Source organism: Aythya ferina (assembly GCF_964211825.1).
Source record: "Aythya ferina genome assembly, chromosome: Z".
NCBI classification, from domain to species: domain Eukaryota; kingdom Metazoa; phylum Chordata; class Aves; order Anseriformes; family Anatidae; genus Aythya; species Aythya ferina.
Genome location: NC_140299.1, coordinates 49,952,355 through 49,974,314, shown reverse-complemented (window position 1 = coordinate 49,974,314; position 21,960 = coordinate 49,952,355). Strand labels below are relative to the sequence as shown.

General features: G+C 36.7%; 1 protein-coding gene across 4 annotated transcripts in view; it reads right to left on the bottom strand.

Annotated features, from left to right (window-relative positions):
• The window catches only part of FBN2 (fibrillin 2), a 201,232-nt gene that overhangs the window by 110,345 nt on the left and 68,927 nt on the right, over nt 1-21,960 (bottom strand). For all 4 annotated transcript variants that reach the window (XM_084504020.1, XM_084504022.1, XM_084504021.1 and 1 more), the window contains 7 exons: nt 16,604-16,756; nt 15,630-15,863; nt 14,019-14,156; nt 4,815-4,934; nt 4,127-4,252; nt 3,013-3,135; nt 1,843-1,965 (listed from right to left, as the gene is read on the bottom strand). In XM_084504020.1, the coding sequence (XP_084360146.1) occupies nt 1,843-1,965; nt 3,013-3,135; nt 4,127-4,252; nt 4,815-4,934; nt 14,019-14,156; nt 15,630-15,863; nt 16,604-16,756 (1,017 nt within the window). The remainder of the gene's footprint in view (nt 1-1,842; nt 1,966-3,012; nt 3,136-4,126; nt 4,253-4,814; nt 4,935-14,018; nt 14,157-15,629; nt 15,864-16,603; nt 16,757-21,960) is intronic.

The window sequence follows — 21,960 nt, the reverse complement described above, 5'->3', positions numbered from 1 at the left end:
AAATAACAAATGCTTGGGATTGAACTGAGAGACTGAAAAAGTGTTTTTATTAGACTACTTTTTAAGCCATTCCAAGCTTTAAACATGCATATTTAACAAACTGAATTGACGCCAGAAAGGGACAGTTAGCACAGGTACTAGATATGAAAGTTTGTACCGGATTTTACTTTCAAGAACTTCTGCCCAATTTAAAACTTTTTTTGAAATGGATATTTTTAACTCAAGCTTGTAGTATCTCACATCCCTTTGTGTTGAGATAAACTCTAAATTCTGTGATGAAGTCATTTTATTTGGACTCATGCCGATAAGATGTATAAGTATCCAGCAGCAGAAATTAATTATTAATATATAATATTTATTAATAATATATAATTATTTATATATATTATATATAAATTTATATATATATAAATTTTATACATTATATAAAATATATATTATATATTTATATACATTATATATATAAATAATTATTTATATATATTAATTATTAATATAAATATATTATGTTATATTATATTAATAACAATTGCAGAGCTAAGCCAATGGTGCTCTCTGCCTTTACTGCTCCATGAACCTGTCAAACATCTTGACAAAATTTCTTAATCTGATCTAATACCAGCTCCAATGGCAGCAGCAGCATCTAGCAAAGACAGGTGTGTACCAACTGAGAAGCTGATGCATTGTGCATCAGCTAGTGGTGCACTTTTCACTCAAGGAAGACCTTATATGCCTATAGGCATATTCCCTTGCTGAAGCTTAACACCATACCTATCTACTTACTGAGCCTTGGGTCATTAATATGCCTGATTATAGATATGTTCATGAGTTAGAGAGAAGACATTTAGGAGATATAGTGAAGGTGATGTTCTGATACGTGAACAAAGGGGAAGATGGAATCTCCTGTGGATTGGCCAAAGCTGGTTTAAGAAACTTTGCAGTATCACAGTCCCTAGTGCAGGCAGACCTATCACTCTCAGAGATTTCTGTAAAATATGTAACGTTCTCCACCCTTTTTATAAGCAATCACTAGAAAATAATGGATTGAGTATGTCCTGTCCTCTACCCTTTTTTCTTCATTGGGTTGAAAATGCTCTTTTTTCCTCTGGAGAGCTCTAGCCCTGATGCTGTGGTAGAGTTCCTGATGCAGCAAGGTGGAGAATCTCTTTACTGTCAACTAAAAATTTTTGAGCAGATAAAGAGACTGCAGTTCAGATTATGTGACAAAATCTTACTCATCAGCAGACTAGAAAAGGGTATTCCTCAAGAAAAAAGAGATTACAGGAAGGCTAGAGTTGAGCTTTAATTTTAATTTATAGGAATAACAGGTAAACAAGAGGTGCTACCAGTATGATTTCACAGCTTCAAGCTTCTTGTTTTTTAATGTTAGGAATATTGGATAAATTAATGCAAGATTTCCTAAGAATCAGTAATAATGATACTTGAGTTCACACAAACTATCTATCTAGTTTTTGCCATTTCTCTTGCTAGAGCTTCTTTTTTAACAATATAGTATGGAGAGAATAAAAATGTTTTCCAATTAAAGAAAGACATGGAAACAGGAGTGCAAAAATAACAGTGTTGCAACCAAGAGATATACCTCCTTTAGCGATTTGGAGTGGATTATGTACAACTAAGTATAAATCTGAGTACGTATATGCACGCATATTAACACAAACTCATAGCAGAACAAGAGACAAAGACATCAGTTTTATTTAAGAATAAATCCTTTCTGGTTTGTTTCCATTCTATAGGTGATGTCAACATTACCTAGCAGAATGTTACATAACGCATATCTTTAATTTCACCTGATACTTTTCAATAAAGGAAAAACTCACTTACCTACACACACGCGACCATCAACCCCAACAGCCAAGCCAGGTGGACATTCACACCGAAAGGATCCTTCAGTATTTATGCAGTGACCATTCATGCATATTCCTGATGTCTGACATTCATCAATATCTACACCAGGAGGCAACACAATTCAACAATATATTAGCTGTTTTCAAGCAAGTTTACAATTAACATTTTTAGAATGTTACCTGATGGCTTTATTAATGAATGAATCATTAATATACCTTTGTTTTGTTTCTAGTAAAGTCTCACCTTGGAATCACACTAAATAATCAAAATTCCACCCGTGCCTTAAAAAGTCAGAAAAACTGTAAGGAGTGGTAAGGTATTTCAGATTCTACATTAAACAAATATTGGAATAAATTTTCTTCTTTGTCCATCTCATGATATTGCAACTTTGCTTTAAAGCATGGCTAAGGAAACATTATTCACAGAATACCTCTATGATAGTAAAGTTTAATTTCAAAGAACATTTTAAAGGTCATCAATTTCCAAGTGAACAGTCCAGCTGCATGTGTATTAAGAAAAACACAGTTAATATAATTGGTTCAGCTTCAAAGCAGACAGCTAATGTATATGCATGATTTTGCACCTCCTGAAAATACTTCAAGTCCAAACCTATTTCTACTGGCTGTAACAGGTATCTTCCATTACTTGAAATTAAGTCAGACTCCATTCTTAAAATGTTTAATGCAATATTTCCATGACCTCATTTTAAAAAGCTTATAATTCTCTATGCCAGATGTGATGTCTTAAATGTTATGCATTCTGAATTGCCAGAATAGTGGTATGGAAAGCATACATTGTGTTTATCAAAGTAAAATATTTTAACCTTTTTAAACTTCCCATATTGCTACTCAATTTCCCATTTCAATAAGGCTCTGCATATTTTGTTGCATTTAAGATGACTCCAAGATGTTTCAAAAGCTGATTAAACACCTGCTGTCCTATTTTGAACAATACTAAGTAATACATTTATTTCTTTCTGTAATTTTAAAACTTATATTTAGGCATCTTAAGACATCTACTATAATGAATTAGGAAGGTATGATATTAAATCCATGTGATAAGATTACCATTCTTAATGAAACAACATACAGGAAAAACTGTTTTCAATCAAGGTTGTCTTAATTAGTTACCCACAGTTCTACATACCAGTACAGTAACGCCCATTTGGAGCCAGAACAAATCCCGGTTTGCAGATGCATTTAAAACTCCCATCCTCATTTATGCACATCCCATTTAAACACATGTTTGTAGTGGTACACTCATCATGGTCTGCAAAACATTGCAAAGAAAACTGCCTATATTCTTTCATCTCCAGAAAATGACATAAAGAGCAGGAGAGATGAAAGTAAGAAAGATTCCTTCACTTGCAGGTTAAATACTCCCAGTAACTCTAATGAAGCACCTGAATAGCTTTATCTCTACAGACAAAGTAGTAAACTTTTTCCCCATTGTGACAAGCTACTTTGTGTGTTTCAGCAGATCGTACAGAAGAACAAGCTGCATCACACTTTCTTATGTGAATGACTAAAAAACTTCAATCACCTGATTGAATTAAGAGCTTGTTGCAACTGGCTGTTTATCTAAGAAGATTTTTTTTGACACAGTATAGCCAAAATTAAAGAGTTATTTTTTCAGCAGTGCTGAAATTTTCCTTGCCTATGGGAAAGCTATGGAGGGACTCTGTCAGGCAGTGTAGTGATAAGACAAGAGGTAATGGCTTTAAACTAAAAGAGGGTAGATTCATGTTAGATTATAAGGAAGAAATTGTTTAAGGGTGGTGAAGCACTGCAACAGGTTGCCCAGAGAAGATGTGGATGGAAGCGTTAGAGGCCTGGCTAGATGAGGCTTTGGGAAACATGGTCAAATGGAAGGTGTCCCTGCCCGTGGCGGGGAGGGGGAAGGGGAGGGAGGTTGGAATTACATGGTCTTTAAGGCCCCTTCCAGCCCAAACCATTCTGTGACTCTATGATATACGAAGCACCTGCTATGAAGCTTGTAGGAAAATGTTATTTCTGGCACTTGGCTACCTGGATATCCTGTGGAGAAATGTAGCTTCAAAAACAAAACTTACTTCCAGTTTTCTTTGAAAACATATAGTTCCATACAATGTCTATTTCACTGCAGAGGTGGTAAGTTCACCTCAGGTCATGCCTTATTATACAAAAGGCAATTCTTAATCATCACTGTGCTACAGCACTATGAAGTACAATTTCTAGAACTGGCAAGCCAATGCCTGACACATATGAAGAAGAGATCTTACCCACACAGTTTTTTCCATCTGTAGTCAGTTCGAACCCAGCATTGCAAATACACTGGAAACTTCCATCAGTGTTTACACACCGGCCATTTTTACAAAGAACACCATTCTGGATGCACTCATCTATATCTAAGGCAAAAATAATAAAAAAAAATAAAATATATATATATCATACAATCAGTTACCATAAAATAAAATTTATAGAGTGACAATTATTGCTTTGAAAAATGCTGGCATTTTATTTAAATTTTATTTACTTAAGAAATAAATCCAAAAATGGTTAAGAATTCATTCACATTCCATCAGAGATATAAAAAATATCATTTTTCACACTTTTACAATAAATGCTATGTCAGCTATGCTCAACAATTACATTATAAGTAACTCTATAAAACTGCCTACACATTCATCTACATCCATATACAAATACACATCTGTCGTATTAATAGTCTATTTCATGATCTTTTGTCAAATTCCCAGTTAGAATGGGCTGGCCAAGTAACAGGTATTCCAGAATAATAGAACAGTAAAATAAATGGGATAGTGGCCCAGAACTAGGATTCCAATTAATATAACATCTGTTGGGATTTACTGAAATTGCACTGGTAATTATTCTTTGAACTCCAGTAGGATCTGATAGAAGGGGTCAGAACATCTGCAACATCAGTAGACACAAAGCAAATTTTCTTACCAATACAAGCTTGCTTGGTAGGAGTCCTCTGGAAACCTGCGTGGCACTTGCAGTAATAGGAACCAGGTGTGTTGACACAGTCTCCATTAGAGCATGGGTTTGATGTGCATTCATCAACATCTGTTGGCAGTACAGGGGAACACTGGTGAATTCACCATATATACAACATTTTTCCAAGTCTAGAAGTTTCTAAGTTAAAAAGACAGTAACTGACAAATGCTGAAACTTAAAATGTGATACAAAATAACGACTTTCCTAAGATCATAGAGCTGATTTTAGTACAACTAGACGGACATTTTCAAGAAACAAAATGTTACTGCATCATCTGTATGCATCTTAGTAGACAAAAGAAAAATAACATATTAGGATTTTGAGACACAGGATCACCTATTAAATCAACACTTTAGTCAACAGAATTTCATTTAACTGAATGACCACTAATTCTTCAGAATAAAACCAACACAGATCAAAACTGGCCTTGTAAAAGCAGAGTGGATGTTGGCATCTAAAATCCCCCATTATGTCACAGGTTTATTACAGAAACATGAGGAGGGTCTGCACATCAGCAGGAGGGATTCTTAATGAGACTACAGTCTGTGCACCATATCTCAGTTGCTTATGCACCATTGCATTCTCAACCACAGTCTCTGCATTTGAGTAGTGCTGCATTTAATCTACCTCTTTTCTATAATGTACCTTACTGTCCTTTCCAAAGGTTTTTGTTATTTGGGTGCAAACAAATACACTTTAACTGCTTTAAGTAACTACTCAGAAATAACTCTTGTTTGACACAAGGCTCTGAAAATTTTAATCCCCTTCAAGAACCTTTCTCAAGTTTGATCTCCAGTGGCTTTCTATGAGTCAGCTGTGACTTGGCCTGAGACAGGTATTCCCAACTCTAAAAAGGCACTGATTATCCCTCCCCTTTACATTCCCTAAATCCCTCTGCAGGTTCTCAGAGGTGTTTGCTCCCTGCCCTCCCTGATCCTGGGAGCAGAACAAGTGCGGTTCTCTGGTCTTGCAGACAGGACCACTGGCTTGCAGTATCTCCTACAGCTACCAAAGGATGATCTGAGCAGCTTTTCTCTGCTACAACTAAATTCACAGGTTACTAACTGAATGATCATTTGTTTAAATCCCCCTTTCTCCATCAATAACCTTTGCTATGTGCCTTGTTTCCCCCAGCTATGCCCTCCATTTCCCCTGTACGCCTGAAATTACACACCTCTTCATCCAGGTAGGCTTTAAAGTTAATGCTGATTGGGAGGTTCTGGGTAACCATTCTATCTGGCTGTAAGCTGCTTTAGGAAACTGGCACATAGCAAAGCCACAGCTGCACTTCTTAGCAATGGTCATTTTCCCATGAATTTTGCAGTGTAAGTTATCAGAAAACCAGGGAAAACATGGGTAACTTTGCTGATCATTTTTATCACCCTTTATCAGATTTAGTTTTAAAACTCAGTTCATTACATCTTAGAAACAATGGGATCAAATGAGAGATCAAATTTAAAAGCTGACATTTTCATTTATATGCTCAACACATACTTCTTGAAAGTGTTGTACTATGAATGACTTGACTCTACAAATGGCAAAAGGTTAGTTTTGTTCTAATTAAGCCATAAACAACACCTTAAACTTCACAGGACTTAATGTGTTAACGTATACTCAGTAAAACAAATACTATCAACATACATATCAATGAGATTTGGGGCCACCCAAATCAACAATTTACTGAGTTTGTTTACAGAACTCCTGATGCCTAAATACAATCAGATTGTTCGGGGTAAACAGTTAAATGAATGAAGGCAAAGCAAATGGAAGAATCAAATACCTCCTCTCATGCATATTTAGCTCATTCACATGTGCATCAGCAGCTCATAGCACCACTCCAGTAAAACCACAAGAATGAAGCAAGATAAAGAACAGAGAAATTCAGAGTGTTAAATACAATGAAGATAACATAAAGTGCATCAGCTTTTTACATGGCAAAAGACTTCTATGTAATTGTAGTAGCTTCCTGCCCTCATGTTTCTCTACACTGTCTAGATGTTGAGATGCTCTTCCTCCTGAGAGGGTATTTTTTGTCAGTGCTCAGCCAGTATGCAGGAGGACTGCACATAATTCCATCAGAATGAAATTGCCAGCTACCAAAAAAATGCCAAAATCTAAATCACATTTTCACACTACTGCTTTGTCAAATATCTTAATCCAAAATACTTTACAGTATATTTATCTTTCTTTTGTAGACGGGAGGACAGGGGAACTTAAAAATAATAGACACGGCAGTCCTCCATTTTGCTTAGTTTTCCTACAGAGAATGACATTTATGACTTACTTTATTACAGGCTTCAAATTGCTTTATCTGTTAAAGAAATGTTCATGCTAGCAATGCATCTCACTGTAAATTAATTTATAAATTCTACATCAGGAATGCAACATTTCTCTATAAAATAGCTGACTTGAGCTGGGAAAATCCTTAAAAAGCCATGTGCATCAGATGATTTCCCTATAAAATATGCATTTTAAGATGCTCTTATTTTTATAAGCTGTTCATAAAAGAGGGAAATAGCATGTATATGTTAATATAAAGAAGTTGTTGGCTTTGAGTTTGCATTGCAAGCATGCATATCCAAGCAGTGTAAACAGGAAACATCTAAGACAGAGATATTTAACCCATTTTGTTCCATCTCCCAACATGCCTCTCTTCAATGATGAATATTTCTCTTTCACCACTTGCATCACACAACTCCTCTTTTTAGTATTTTATCTGTAATACTGGTCAGAAGAGACAGCATGGAACTCCCAAAACACCCTTAATACTTACAGTGATAAGTGTGAAGATCCATTGCAAAATTTGCAATAAGGAATTATAGTCATTTTGCAAATACAAATCTCACAGAAATGGACTTGCTGACACTTTTAAAGTATCTACAGTTTTACACAGAGGTTTTATAAACAGAATGAAATAAAGGTAGTAATATCATAGCCGTCCACCAGTTTGGAATATTACGACCATCTTTCAGTATAAGATCACTTAGGATTATTTATTGTCCTTATGCCACATCAGGCAATGTTCCATCATGACAAAAATATGATATGCATTTAGGTTAGAAGGCAGTATTTAATTGCATTATGTTTTGGTTTGACAGGGTAATTTTTAAAGAAGATTTTTCTTTAACTCTTTACAGAAATATTTAATAAATTCTGACTTCTTAATTTATTGCCTGGGGAGTAGGCAGCCTTAGTAAGGCATTGTCTTACATCTAAGACAGTGTCTTAGACCAGTATGGAAGCAGTGTTCATTTATGTACTATTAACCCAATGACATACAGTGAAATGTAACATTCCCCAAGTATGTTCTTTCAGTAATAAGAGTATCCAAATTAGACTGAAGTAGCCCTTTAATTTAGTATGTATCAATACACACAATACACATATGCATTTAAGTTCCTGTTTAAAGTTCCAAGACAACTTTCTCTTTGATTTATGGCCACTAACATTCACAAATCAGCAGTTCAATGAGGCACTTAAGACACTCTTACTACTTATTTGTAATACAACCAGAAAGTAACAGTCAGACTAGGTCACCTGAATACAAGCAGATCCTTAAAAGGTAAGCCACTGGAGAGTTAAAATAATTTGTGATGACAGATTTGTTTCACACAGAAAAAAAAAAATAGGCAAAATGATACTTAAACTTCCTGGAAGCCATTTCTCCACCCATTCCAGCTTTCAATCTAGGACATTACTGCACGTGGCAGAGTATCAGCTCCTGTTAGAGCACCTGAAATCTTTGTTTTGATCCTAATGCATCCAGAATTGATGGAGGTTTCAGACCACTGTTTCATACTGAGTTTCAGTTATGAAGTCTAAGTTCCCTTAGTCTGAAGACTAAGTTCTCTGTATGAATACTCCTTCTTTCTTTCCTTCTTTCTTTTTCTTTCTTTCTTTTCTTTCTTTCTTTCTTTCTTTCTTTCTTTCTTTCTTTCTTTCTTTCTTTCTTTCTTTCTTTCTTTCTTTCTTTCTTTTTCTTTCTTTCTTTTCTTTCTTTTTCTTTCTTTCTTTTCTTTCTTTCTTTCTTTCTTTCTTTCTTTCTTTCTTTCTTTCTTTCTTTCTTTCTTTCTTTCTTTTTCTTTCTTTCTTTCTTTCTTTCTTTCTTTCTTTCTTTCTTTCTTTCTTTCTGTCTTTCTTTCTGTCTTTCTCTCTCTCTCTCTCTCTCTCTCTCCCTTCCCCCCTTCCCCCCTTCCCCCCTTCCCCCCTTCCCCCCTTCCCTTCCCTTCCCTTCCCTTCCCTTCCCTTCCCTTCCCTTCCCTTCCCTTCCCTTCCCTTCCCTTCCCTTCCCTTCCCTTCCCTTCCCTTCCCTTCCCTTCCCTTCCCTTCCCTTCCCTTCCCTTCCCTTCCCTTCCCTTCCCTTCCCTTCCCTTCCCTTCCCTTCCCTTCCCTTCCCTTCCCTTCCCTTCCCTTCCCTTCCCTTCCCTTCCCTTCCCTTCCCTTCCCTTCCCTTCCCTTCCTTTTTCTGGGCACATAGCTGTTTGCTAGAGAATTATATGGCTCAACAACTTTGTTTAAATGTACTGTTATATACAGAGTGGTAATTCGTGTCAAGAAGATGGTTGATATTAATAAAGAAGGGGAAGATGTGAGTGTGTGGCCATGGGGGTCGGCAAGCCCCATCGTTGATGATAACATCAGACTCCTAATGATGAGGCCATCAGGAATGTAAAAGAGTTTAGAGGGAACAAAGAAGGGTGATTCAGGAGACTCCATGCAGTCTCGGGGTTGCTTGTTCTCCAGCTCTTAAAGCATGGAAGTTTCTGGGTGTTTGCTGTTGCTGTTATATACAAAGTTGTTTGACCAATGAAAAGTTGTTCTTGAAAAGGACTGCTGTGGGGAAAAGGGTATAAGAGATGATGTTATGTCATCAATAAAGAAGTAGAAAGAAGGAATGAAAAGGAATGGGCTAGCAGAAGGGAGACCTGGACAGGAACATTGATCACCTCACTGAGATAGGTTCGGTCAAACTCAGCAAACCGCTCAAAGAAGGTCGTACAGAAAGTCGCTGGAAATGGGCGCACTGTAGCTGGAAAAAAACTCAAGCTGAGAGAAGCGGAGCTGTGCACATAACTGCCCCTTGCTGGGGCAATACGTCCTTAGGAACAAAGACTGTCCTGGTAACCTTACAGCTTATTCTCCTTATTAACAATCAGACAAATTCTCCTTATTAACAATCAGACAATTTATGATCCTGAAACATGAAACCAAATTGAGGTCAAGGTGTGGGACTCTGCAACTAAAAACGACAAGGTTGCAGTGGATTGCTTGGCACCTGGCGAGCAGCTTCTAAGGCCTTAAAGAGCCCTGTGGGACCACAGTCAGAAATGTGTGGTTTGCCAGACAGTGATGGAGATGTGGGTTCGTTTACTGATCCAACTGCTATGCCATGGGCCCCTCTGCTGCTACAGCCATCGAAGGCTTTTGCTGTTACGCCCCCTGGTGACCTGGACGTGCCTTTTGATCCAAGCCCTATTGTCCTTGAAAAGGAGATGGATATGCTTTTCTTTGATGCGGGAAGAACGGGATACATAAGGTCCAAAGGCCGAGTTGCTTGGCATCTTAAAGCAAGACATACTGTTCAAAAGGAATGGAAAATGGAGACTTGTTTGTAATCAAGAAAAGGAATGGAAAATGGAGACTGTTAAGTCATGGAACTTAAAGGATTGTTTGTTACCTTTCCTGATTGCATATATATATAGGTGTACTTGGGTTTAATATGTAAAAGCAATGTTCTGTATATTTAGAAAGTTTGATGTTCATGTGTGTGTGTGTTGGTAGAACATAGATTCCCTGTGCACCCAGCGCTGTTTACTTGCCTTTTATAAATATTCTTTTATAAATATTACTAAATTCAGATTGAGTTGAGACTTCATTTATAACAGTACCTATCACTCTAGTCCCACATTTTTCAAGAATTCTAAACTCAAATTCAAAATCTGATACAGCTTGCCGCAAGCTGGAGTGGAAGGTGAATGGCATGCTAGTGGCCTACAGAGTGACCCTATAGAAGAGAAAGGGACAGAATGCCAGCCAGCTACTAAGAACACACTATATGTTTCTGTCAATCATTGTCATCACTTAGACAGTTATATCTGATAGGTCTTTTAAACCACAGATGTTTTTTTCCTTTATGATTTCCTGTATGATTCCTGTATGATTTTTTTTCTATAAGAATTGAAAAAAAATGTTTAAATTAAAGATAACTTTACTTGCTGCAACCTACTTATCAAGTGGCACAAAGATAAAGCAAATAAAGTATTTCACAATAAACCCAAGCACAGGGTTTAAATCCTATTTTGGACTAAAACCAAAAGCCACTCCCAGATGGCATGCATAAATGAATAGCTAGTTGTTTGGGCTGGGAAGCCAAAAGGGCACTAAAGACAATGTATCACTCACTTCTTTTGTGCCAGTGGTTTCAGAAACTGGCATTCACTAAAAACACAGTTGTAAAGGGACATGAAAGCTCAGATTATGCCTTTGGTTATCTACCTAGCTACATTTTCCTACAAATTGCCTCTGGTGTTTTGAGTGTTAATCTTACTATCTCAAGATTTGCTTTGGTTCTTTGTTTCCTAGGCTGTTAACTTACGTATACCACATTATCAATACATGCATTTGATTAATAGTCATACGGATTTAATGCTATCACAACATATTAAATGAGCAACACTGAAGTACAAGTTATTTTCCGCGCTTTTCTAAGTAATAAAGGGCTTTGAGTTTAACAGCATTAAAATATATGCCAGAGTGAATTATTACTTAATCACTATATGCCACATGTCACCTTTACGTTCTCTGCTGATATGAAGCACAAAGTAGCTCAGTCAAATTTGTCTTGCGGAGAGGAGAGGATTTTAAAAGACACATGATATTGTGCCTTTCCATGGTATGTAGGCTCGGTTTTTAGAGCTATGTTTCTCTTGCTCCTTTTGTGTATTTCTTTATGCAGAGTAGTTTGTTACAAGCATGAATAAGCATTTATCATAATTGTGTTCTACCATAATGTTAATTGTCACTGTTTTTTAATGATTTGAATACAAGATGGTTGCCTCAGAAATATAATTTAGAAATGCCTTTCACTTTGTTCTATTGCAAGCTTTACAACAAACACAGACTCAGATTTTTACCATTATTTATCTTTACTTCTTCATTTAAAGTTAGAAAGCAAAAATAATAAAAATGTAATAAACATATATTGTGTTACCAGCTACATAAGAAAAATCTGTGTGCTTCACTAAGATTTTCAACTTGTTCCCCAGATAACACAGAATATGCACACAAGTTGTAAACTAGATTTCATGAAGAATAACTTGATGAAACTTTGTTAGGAAAGAGACTAAACTAGCTAGATTCCCAAGATTTTATTTCACACACATTAGTTCAGTATGCCAGCTTTCAGAAGATGATTAGAACATTTTAAGACTGTTTTCTACGAGTCAAGATTCACCACAGTTAGGAGATACTGATGTTACTGATGCAAAATGTAATGCTGTTATCAAAAGTGCAAGGACTCTGCATACATTGTAAAAGCACATCAATGCAATATAGACGTATAGTAAGACTCCATTCCTCACTTACAGTGCACTCATACTTCCTAAGGCAAGAAAGATGTGGCAAGAGAATAAATCTCTTAAATTTCCCAGCCAGAGATCAGAGGACTAGATTTTTTTTTTTTTTCCTAAGGATAAAAAGCTGGTAAAGTTGGGTTTTCTATACATATTACAGAGGACAACTTGGAAGAGGAACTTTAACACTCCTCAAGTATACAGAAGTGCAGAGAGAAAGGTACTAACCTGCTTTTCTTACAACCCTGAGGATAACACAAGAAATAATGAGCTGGCATTTTTTGTCAAATTGTGTTTAAACTAGATTAGAAGCTCTGAAAGCTTTCTGGACATATGACAAGTGGGGAAGTGGTGGCACCTCCACACCTGATGGTTTTTTACAAGTTGTACAGACAGTTCCCAGAAACATTGTAGTTATAACTGGTCTCTTGGGTGCAAGGGGACAGACTAGCTAAGGGGACCTGCAAACTGTCAAGGGCACTGTACCAAGTTGATGTGAGAAGGAAAAACAGAGACATTAGACACAGTAACAAACAGACACCAGAGGAAAAGTACTAATCAACAGTTGTCCCATTTCACTTCTCCACAAGGCAGGGTGCCAACCAAGGTTGGTCCTCGTACTCAGTTTGGAATTCAGGGGATATGGAAAAATGTGCAACAGCACGAAGTTGCAGTGGTTCCCAGCTTTTGCTTGACAACCTTGATTACAAGATCTTTTTAAGGACTCAATTTCTGTGATTCTTTTTTCTCTATTTTCCCCTAATCCACAGGCACATTAGAAATTAGTTCTAAAAGCACTGTTTCAGAGAGAAAAAAACTACAGGTAACAAGCTCTTACATAATATTTTTAATTCACAAATCTCAAATCTCTTTATAAAAAGAATCAATAAGCCAATTTAACCAGCAAGAGAACCGGAGCTTTACACTTAGGCCCTTAGGATCCTTTTATCCTACATTTACAGAGGTCTTGTCCACAAAACTTCCCAAGAACACCTGATAATTCTTTGGCACTGGAAGACTAATGTTTACAGTACTGAATAGAAGTGCAGAACCCCAACTTTTGTGCTTTTTATAGGAAGTTAGCATTCAGTATTTTATGAAATACAACTATAATCAAAATTTAATCATCCATTCTACTTATGTTTTAATATCTTTAAAAACATAAATTCTGCCCTTAGTTATCTTGGCTATAATTCAACATTAACTCCTCTAGGAAAAAAAAAAAAAAAAAAAAGCTACATGAGCATAACAAAAGAATAAATAAGAACAAACAGAACTTAACTTACTCAATGTGAACAGAAAAATGTACAATACCTATCTGTTAGATTAATACTCCATACTCATAATTTTGATTCAAGATTTTTTTAGGAAGCAGATTACTCTCAGAAAGACTATAAGTTCTTCAAGTGTAAATAATAACATAGTCCTTGCATTCTCTTTCACAAGAGCAGTATATTATTATAATAAAAAATAAATACGTATGTGAAAGAAAGATAAAATGTTTGGTATTTTTGGAAAAAAAAAAAAAAGTAAACCTGAAAAATGTTAGTATTTTAAAAATTAACAATGGATGTTCACTTACCAATACAATCCCCATTTGCATCCTGTTTATAGCCCATGTTGCACTCACATCGGTAACTAGAAATGGTTGGTATACAACGTCCATTTAAACAAAGGTTGGGATGGTGTTTACAGATGTCTATTGTCTGATTGAGTATTGCTAGTACAAAAAAAAAAAAAAAAAAAAAGAGAACACAAGACAGATATTCATACTTTCAAATACAAGTAAACTTTAGGTATGTGTGACTTCACCTTGTGCTTACAGCAAGGCAGTGTTTCTGCAGAGTGGGTAAGTTTTAGATTTGGCAAAGTAAGGAAAGAGAACAGTTTATTTTAAATGTTGGTGATTTTTTTGAGAATAGTTAGAAATTTGGAGTCTTATTAGCGCTGACTGAGCCAGATCGGCTGGCACAGCACAAGTGAAAAATTCAAACATCTGTGGTAAAGTGGGAAGCCAATGTGTTAGATATATATTAGCAGTACATAAACTGACATACAGGTAATACATCGTAGCTGAACATAAAGCTCTTTCTTGTTGGGCTACTGTCATAAATACCAAACTTAAAAGTGCCAAAGGCAGGAAGATCAATAAAAATCTTTAAAGTCTTGACTTCTTCACCCTTCTGAGAGGGTGGTCAGGCACCAGAACAGGCTCCCCACGGAAGAGGTCATGGCACTGAGCTGGACAAAGTTCAATAAGCGCTTGGACAAAGATCTCAGACACAGAGTCTGATTTTAGGGTGTTCTTATGTGGAGCCAGGATTTGGACTTGATGATCCTAAGGGGTCTGTTCCAATTTAGGATATTCAATGATTCTTTATTAACTTTTTTCTCTATAGTTAGCTGTAGCTACTGTGTAAGCACTTAAAAGAATTCCAAAATAATTTGTTGAGACTAGTTCTCTGAAAAACATCAGTCACCACAGTTGTGCAAGGTGGAGAGGAAAAGTGAATTAAAGGAAGTAAGAGATAATAAAAAATAAATAATAAAAATGGACCAAAGCACACAAATGTGATGCATATACACTTATACACCTTCCCCATTTAAAAAATTGCACACACATGGTGACGGAATACAGATAGAATTTTTAGTCTTCTGTGCTAGTCTGTCCAAGTCTTGCAAGTAAGTGTAAAGTATATACTGGGAAACTTCTCCTGGTAAGAAATTCTCTGCTATAGAACCAACAGGTAGTAAGATTAATCATGTGAATGAAATGAAGACATACAGTAAGTTAGGAAGGGTACGCTATTAAGAGTCCAAGTCGGAAAATGAATAGGTAGACTGGCCTTTGACTAGTAAGGGAAAGCAACAAAAACACACACAGCAGAAGGGAGAGATATTAAATTAAAAAAAAAAAAATCTTTTCATTATACTTAATTGTTGATACTAAAGCTACATGCTTGAGGACTCTATAACAGAAATGAAGAAAAAAATCCATTCATCTGAACTTCTGCTAAAAAAGGTACTCCCAAAGTCTGATGTATCAGCCAAAGTCTCCTATATGCATTTATACGTAAAGGCATGTTAGAACATGTGTTAAGAATGCAGTATCATTTTCAGAATATAAACAAAGCAGAAAAAAAAAAGAAGGAATCAAAAGAGATTAACAAGTCATAACAATGCAAATACTTACTTAACCCTGTAATTATTGGGCCATTTCCAGTGGGACTCTGACCACCTGTCCCTACCCCTGCTCCACCTACACTTGGGGAGAAACCGTTGCTTCCAGGAATGGGAATGAATCCTGCTCCTCCCGGGCCATAGCCATTGCCATTACCACCGGGAAGGAATCCGTTTCCTCCTGTGCCACCACCCCTGGAACCACCTCCAGCAGAAGTGCCATCCATACAAAGTCTGCGGTGTTCATCTATTGAACAGGAACAGAAAAAGAAGCATGAAGTAAATCAACACTTCAAAGCCAGCTTCTAAGGAAGATAAAGATCTTTGCATGCTGCAAAAAACAGAACATTGGTTCTTCATTTCTTTCATGTTAAGCATTCCCTCTCCCACTCCTAATCTCAAGGGGGATTCCACAATTGTGATGGGTATTATTTAAGGAAGGACACTAAGAATAATAAAAGGGAGTATTTTAATTTACAGCTATATGTCAAAACCATTTGTGTTTCCAACAGCATTAACTCCCTGATTTCTCAGAAATCTTGATACAAATAAACTGAAAACACATTTCACATGGGATGTGGAATAGCACTCTGTGAGCACAGTTGAAAGAATAAATGAAATGCTGATCATTTCTAGTTCAAAGTAACATGAAATTTAATGGAAAGGGAGAGCAGCTGTTCCTTTAAATTGAAATGAACTATGGACCTTCAGAGTCATTTCCTCTTCGAGATTTACCACAAAATCTTCCCCATTTCCCAAGAAATGCTTCCAATGTCAACAAAAGGACGTTAAAGAAACTAGTCCCAAACAATAATGGACCAGAAGAAAAATGGTTCACAGATGGAAACATCAGTATTAAAAACACTAGAACAAATAACAATCTAAATCTTGACTTTCTTTCTCCTTTTAACCTACATTTTAAAGTATTTTTTTTTTCTTTCTAAAAAAAAAAAATAATAAAAACAAAATAAACACAAAGCCACTCACCAGATCCTCTAACAGGACACATCTCTGGAACAGATCCAATAGCCCAGCACCGGCCAGATTCACAGCAGCACTGCATTTTGGTGAACCTACCAGGAAGTTCTTGTGCACAGCGCCCATTCACTAAGCTGGAGAAACATGTACTTGCCCTCTGATCTGAAATTTAATTTAGAAAGAAAACCAAAAATAGTAACATGAACTTTCAAAATTACTTTCCCTTATTCAGTTCATGTAAGTACTAAAACATTTTAAGAGCTGTATTTAAAAATCAAATTTATGTATTTAAAAATCAAAACACACTAAACAATTACCCGAGGTGATTAGCACCAATCCATTCCACATTTGGTTTACTGCAAGGTTACATACATTCATTGACATGAGTCTTGCATCAATCCAACATCTACTTATCAAACTCATCTTTTCTTCCAGTCTTGACAAGCTCTCAACTTCTTTCACAGACTACTTTGTGGAATAGACTAGGCATGTTTTCTCTAGTGGCTTTGTCAACAACCACTACAGAAATATTGGAAAGAATAAAAATCCCATAAATACTACTCAAACTATTTCAGACTGTGTTCAATGAGTATGTAGAAGAAAGAATAGAGCCACTTCAAAATCTGCCCAACTATTGAATCTCCTGAACATGGGAGAAAATGGCCTTGACCAATTGTCCATTCTCCTTTACTTGCCTTTCTCCTTCTCTTCTTCTGGACAGGACAAGAAGCTATAGCAACAAATTGGAACACAGGAGGTTCCTCCTGACCATCAGAAAATGTTTTTACTGTGCAGGTGACAATACACTGGCACAGGTTGCCCAGAGAGGCTGTGGAGATCTTCAAAAGCTGACTGCACATGGTCCTGGACACACTGGTCTAGGTGCTTAAGCAGGAGGGTTGGACCAGTTGGCCTCCAGAGGTCCCTTCCCACCTCAACCATTCTGTGATTCTTACTGTAGTCTCAATCACATCTGTGCTTAACCACTATGGGTAGTGCCTCCTAACAGCATCACTAACATTCAGCTTGTATAAGAACAAGGCTAAGCCAACCATATATAAGGAAGAAATTCTTTAATCTGTGGCACTGGAACAGGTTGCCCAGGGAAGCTGTGGATGCCTCATCCCAGGAAGTGTTCAAGGCCAGGTTGGATGCAGCAACCTGGGGGGTTGGAATTAGGTGATCTTTAAGGTCCCTTCCAACCCAAAACCATTCTACGATTCTAATAACAATTTAAAAATATATATCAAAAAATAAATAATCAGCAGCTAAATACTGTATGTCACAGCCTCCTATGCTAACAAACAATCAAAAATGGGAGAAAAATGAACATTGCAATGTGGTCAGATTAAAAAAAATAGTACATTCATTTGCATGTGCTAAACAAGACTTGAAGAAAATCATGTTAGTTGCTGGACTATGACAAATTGCTGCTAATTTATTTGAAGGAACACTGGATAGATCAATGTTGTTATCTTTTGCTCACAATATAGCTTCAATATAACCCAGGATGGCTACGGTAGATTCCAGAATTAGACACTGGAAAAGACAAACTGAGTCTGTTTTTCTTTCTTAACTTCAAAAAACTACAGACTTTGAACAGCTTAACAGAATCAACTAGGTATAAAAGCCAGATATATACAGTTATATAAATTATATGTGTATTTAACTGTACACAAGTTTTAAAAAGAAGACAACAAAACAACCAAACCCAAGAAACTATTTTCTGCAAAATTTCTATCAGTGTAGCCTCATGCTAGTCATTATGCTCTTTAAAAAAATAAAAAAGACTGAACAGAACCTTTTCCCATGAGTCATTTCAGTGAAATTAACATCTGAAGATAAAAAACATGCAAGAGGAACAAACGTAAGCTGTTCGTTTTTAACCAAGTCTTTTCTAAGATTAACACAAGCAGTAAAACAACACAGGATGCATGAGGCAGAAGAAATATGACCCTGAAATATGACCTAAATCTACATAAAATATAGAAAAACAATGACTAAGGTCAAAAACACAAATCTTAAGGACTAGTATTTTTGAAATCACAGGCCCCTCTCCATAAGCTAAGTTTAAGATGTTCGGCTTTAAAAAATAAAAAGCCAAAATATTTCACAGAAATACAATCTTGAGTATGAAGTAAAGATCCTGGAACTGTAAAATATGTGTGGCAGAAGGTCTGGGGCATGTGAAGACACCAAAAATTCCATTTCTAGCTTCTTCTTTCAGCAAGTTTAATAGCTATTCATTTACATACTTTTAACCATAACACATTATGACGCTCTAGTATTAGAAGGTCATAGAGATGCCACAGTGCTCAATGTGGCTGCTGGAACAGCACTCAGCTTTGTCAGTACAGTACCCATCCCAACCTCACATAAGGCAGGTCCACAGTCCCTCTCCAGTATCTACAAGCTTCTTTCACTCCAGATGCCTTCTCCAGAGATATAGCTGGAGGAAAAACATTACCCATCTTCTGAACATATAAGTGACTATGTGGCAGACTGGTCCCGGGGCTTAGCTCAAATCATATCCTCAGCATATTAACAAAGCACTTGAGATCTAAATTCTGCTGAGCTAACAGGAAAGATGGCTGATACAAAGGATACAAAGCAATACAAATAGAAGCTACATAGGAAAAAATTAAAAGCCCACTGTGAAAAAACGGAGACAATGTAACTGCAACCTCCATAAATTGATTTTACCATTTCTTTTTCCCTTGGTGTAGATATATCTGATTAAAAAAAAAAAAAAAAAAAAAAAAAAAAAAAAAAAAGGCCATCCAGTCTCCTAAAAATCTAACTCTAGCATAGCATTAGTATGAGATTTAGTAAGTGCTTTAAGTGTCTAACATTATCCACAGAGACAGTAAAACAATTAACATGATTACCCGATCATTTTCACAGCTAAAATAGGATTTGGTATATAGAATAAGATAGACATTGTTAGAGACATTGTTATATAGGATAAGACAGCTAAGATAGAATTTGTTGCTACACCTCTTTTCTTGAATTAAAGTTCAGATTATATTAAGCCAGAAATAATTTTGAGCACTTTTATCTCCCTTTGAATATTTCTTCAACTATAATTAGTTTCAATTGGAAGAACCATGTCTGTGCTAAAGGTAGACTGAATGTGTTACTGTATTTTAAGTATTACCATGTGAAAATTAAACAAAAATATATTTAAATAGATATGTACATATTATATATCCTAGTTCTTTCAATTATACATCCTAGGTCTTTCATTGTCACACCTCTGAACACTAACTGGGATAAAAGCTCTATTAATTTGGAAAGACATGGTATGAATTAAAATAACTGTGTACATCCTGATATTTTGGTGATAAGTAAATATTTATCTTAAACTGAGAGAAACAAAAAAGTATGTATTTGTAATGATTACATTCTTTACTTTTCTCCTAAGCACTATTTTTTCTAATACTGTAATCCTTGAGAACACAAGAACATCCAGACAAAAGTTAATTTAAGGGAAAGACTGTAACATAAAGGCCTGTTTTAGCAGATTAGGGCAAACAGTTTTGTGTGCAATTGGTTTTGGGAGCTGACTTTCAAAAATGAATTGTAAAAACATGCTAAAATCCATCAGAATTTTCATCATCCTGGAAATCATAGGCTGTCATGATTCCTGGGACCAGACACAATGTATTTAAAGCTTGGAACTCCCCAGATGAACCTGGTAATAACAAAAGACTACGCTGTGCAAAAAATTATTAATGTAAAATCTCCTGCAGGCCTTGTGTTTCTGCTGGCATACGCCAAGTATCTGTACTCTGGAACTCCCTTCAGAATTTCCATCCCTTTCCCAACATGAGATCAAAGTGCTATGAGATTTCTGAAATAAGAAAACCCACCTGAGAGCTAGAAATGACACTATTGTCATAATCAGCATTTTCAGTTAATTCATCTGTACGGTTTATGCCATATATTCGGCATATCTGCAGCTGTACAAAAGAAAGCTAATGAGAAGATCTATGATTAGGTTTCCCCAGGGCGAGGCTCATCCCCTGCACTCCAGGTGTCCTGACCCCTGCTATTTCCCCAAATGCGGGAAACTCGACTGCATAATTTGTGGTAGTGGGGGACTCTGTTTGCACTTTTTCTTGTTTTTTCAGGGCTCAGTGCTAGGGCTAGTACTCTTTAATATCTTTATGATCTGGATGAGGGAATCAAGTGCACCCTCAGTAAGTTCACAGATGACACCAAGTTAGGCACTTGTTGTCAATCTTCTCGAGAGTAGGAAGGCTCTGCAGAACGATCTGGATAGGCTGGACCAATGGGCTGAGGTCTACTGCAAGAAGTTCAACAAGGCCAAGTGCTGGGTCCTGCACCTGGCGCACAATAACCCCAAGCAGAACTACAGGCTGGGAGATGAGTGGCTGGGAAGCTGCCAGGCAGAGAAGGACCTGGGAGCATTGGTTGATAGTTGGCTGAACATGAGCCAGCAGTGTGCTCAGGTGGCCAAGAAGGCCAACAGCATCCTGGCTTGCATAAGAAGCAGTGTGGTCAGCAGGGCTAGGGAAGTGATTGTCCCCCTGTACTCGGCTCTGGTGAGGCCGCACCTCGAGTACTGTGTTCAGGTTTGGGCCCCTCACTACAAGAAGGACATCGAGGTGCACAAAAGAGTCCAGGGAAGGGCGACAAAGCTGGTGAGGGCTCTGGAGAACAAGTCCTATGAGGAGAGGCTGAGGGAGCTGGGATTGTTCAGCCTGGAGAAAAGGAGGCTCAGGGGCAACCTTATTTCTCTTTACAGATACCTTAAAGGAAGCTGTAGCGAGGTGGGGGTTGGTCTGTTCTCCCATGTGCATGGTGACAGGATGAGGGGGAATGGGCTAAAGTTGCACCAGGGGAGGTTTAGGTTGGATATTAGGAAGAACTTCTTTACTGAAAGGGTTGTTAGGCATTGGAATGGGCTGCCCAGGGAAGTGGTTGAGTCACCATCTCTGGAGGTCTTTAAAAGACGTTTAGATGTTGAACTTAGTGATATGGTTTATTGGAGGACTGTTAGTGTTAGGTCAGAGGTTGGACTCGATGATCTTGAGGTCTCTTCCAACATAGAAATTCTGTGATTCTGTGATATATAACTTTAATAATAATAATAATAATGATAATAATAATAATAATAATAATAATAACAACAACAATATAGCAACAGTTTTTAAATAAATTACCATTTAAACCATTCAACCTACTGAAACTTAATATTTGGTTTGTTATATTACCTGTTATGGCCAAATTAGTGGCAACTCAGCATAGTTTAATGCCTCATAGTGATTTTTAAAGGCTAAATTAACCTATGTCAGATGGAACTTGAAATACCAAGTTTGTTTGGTATTAAAATAAATGTT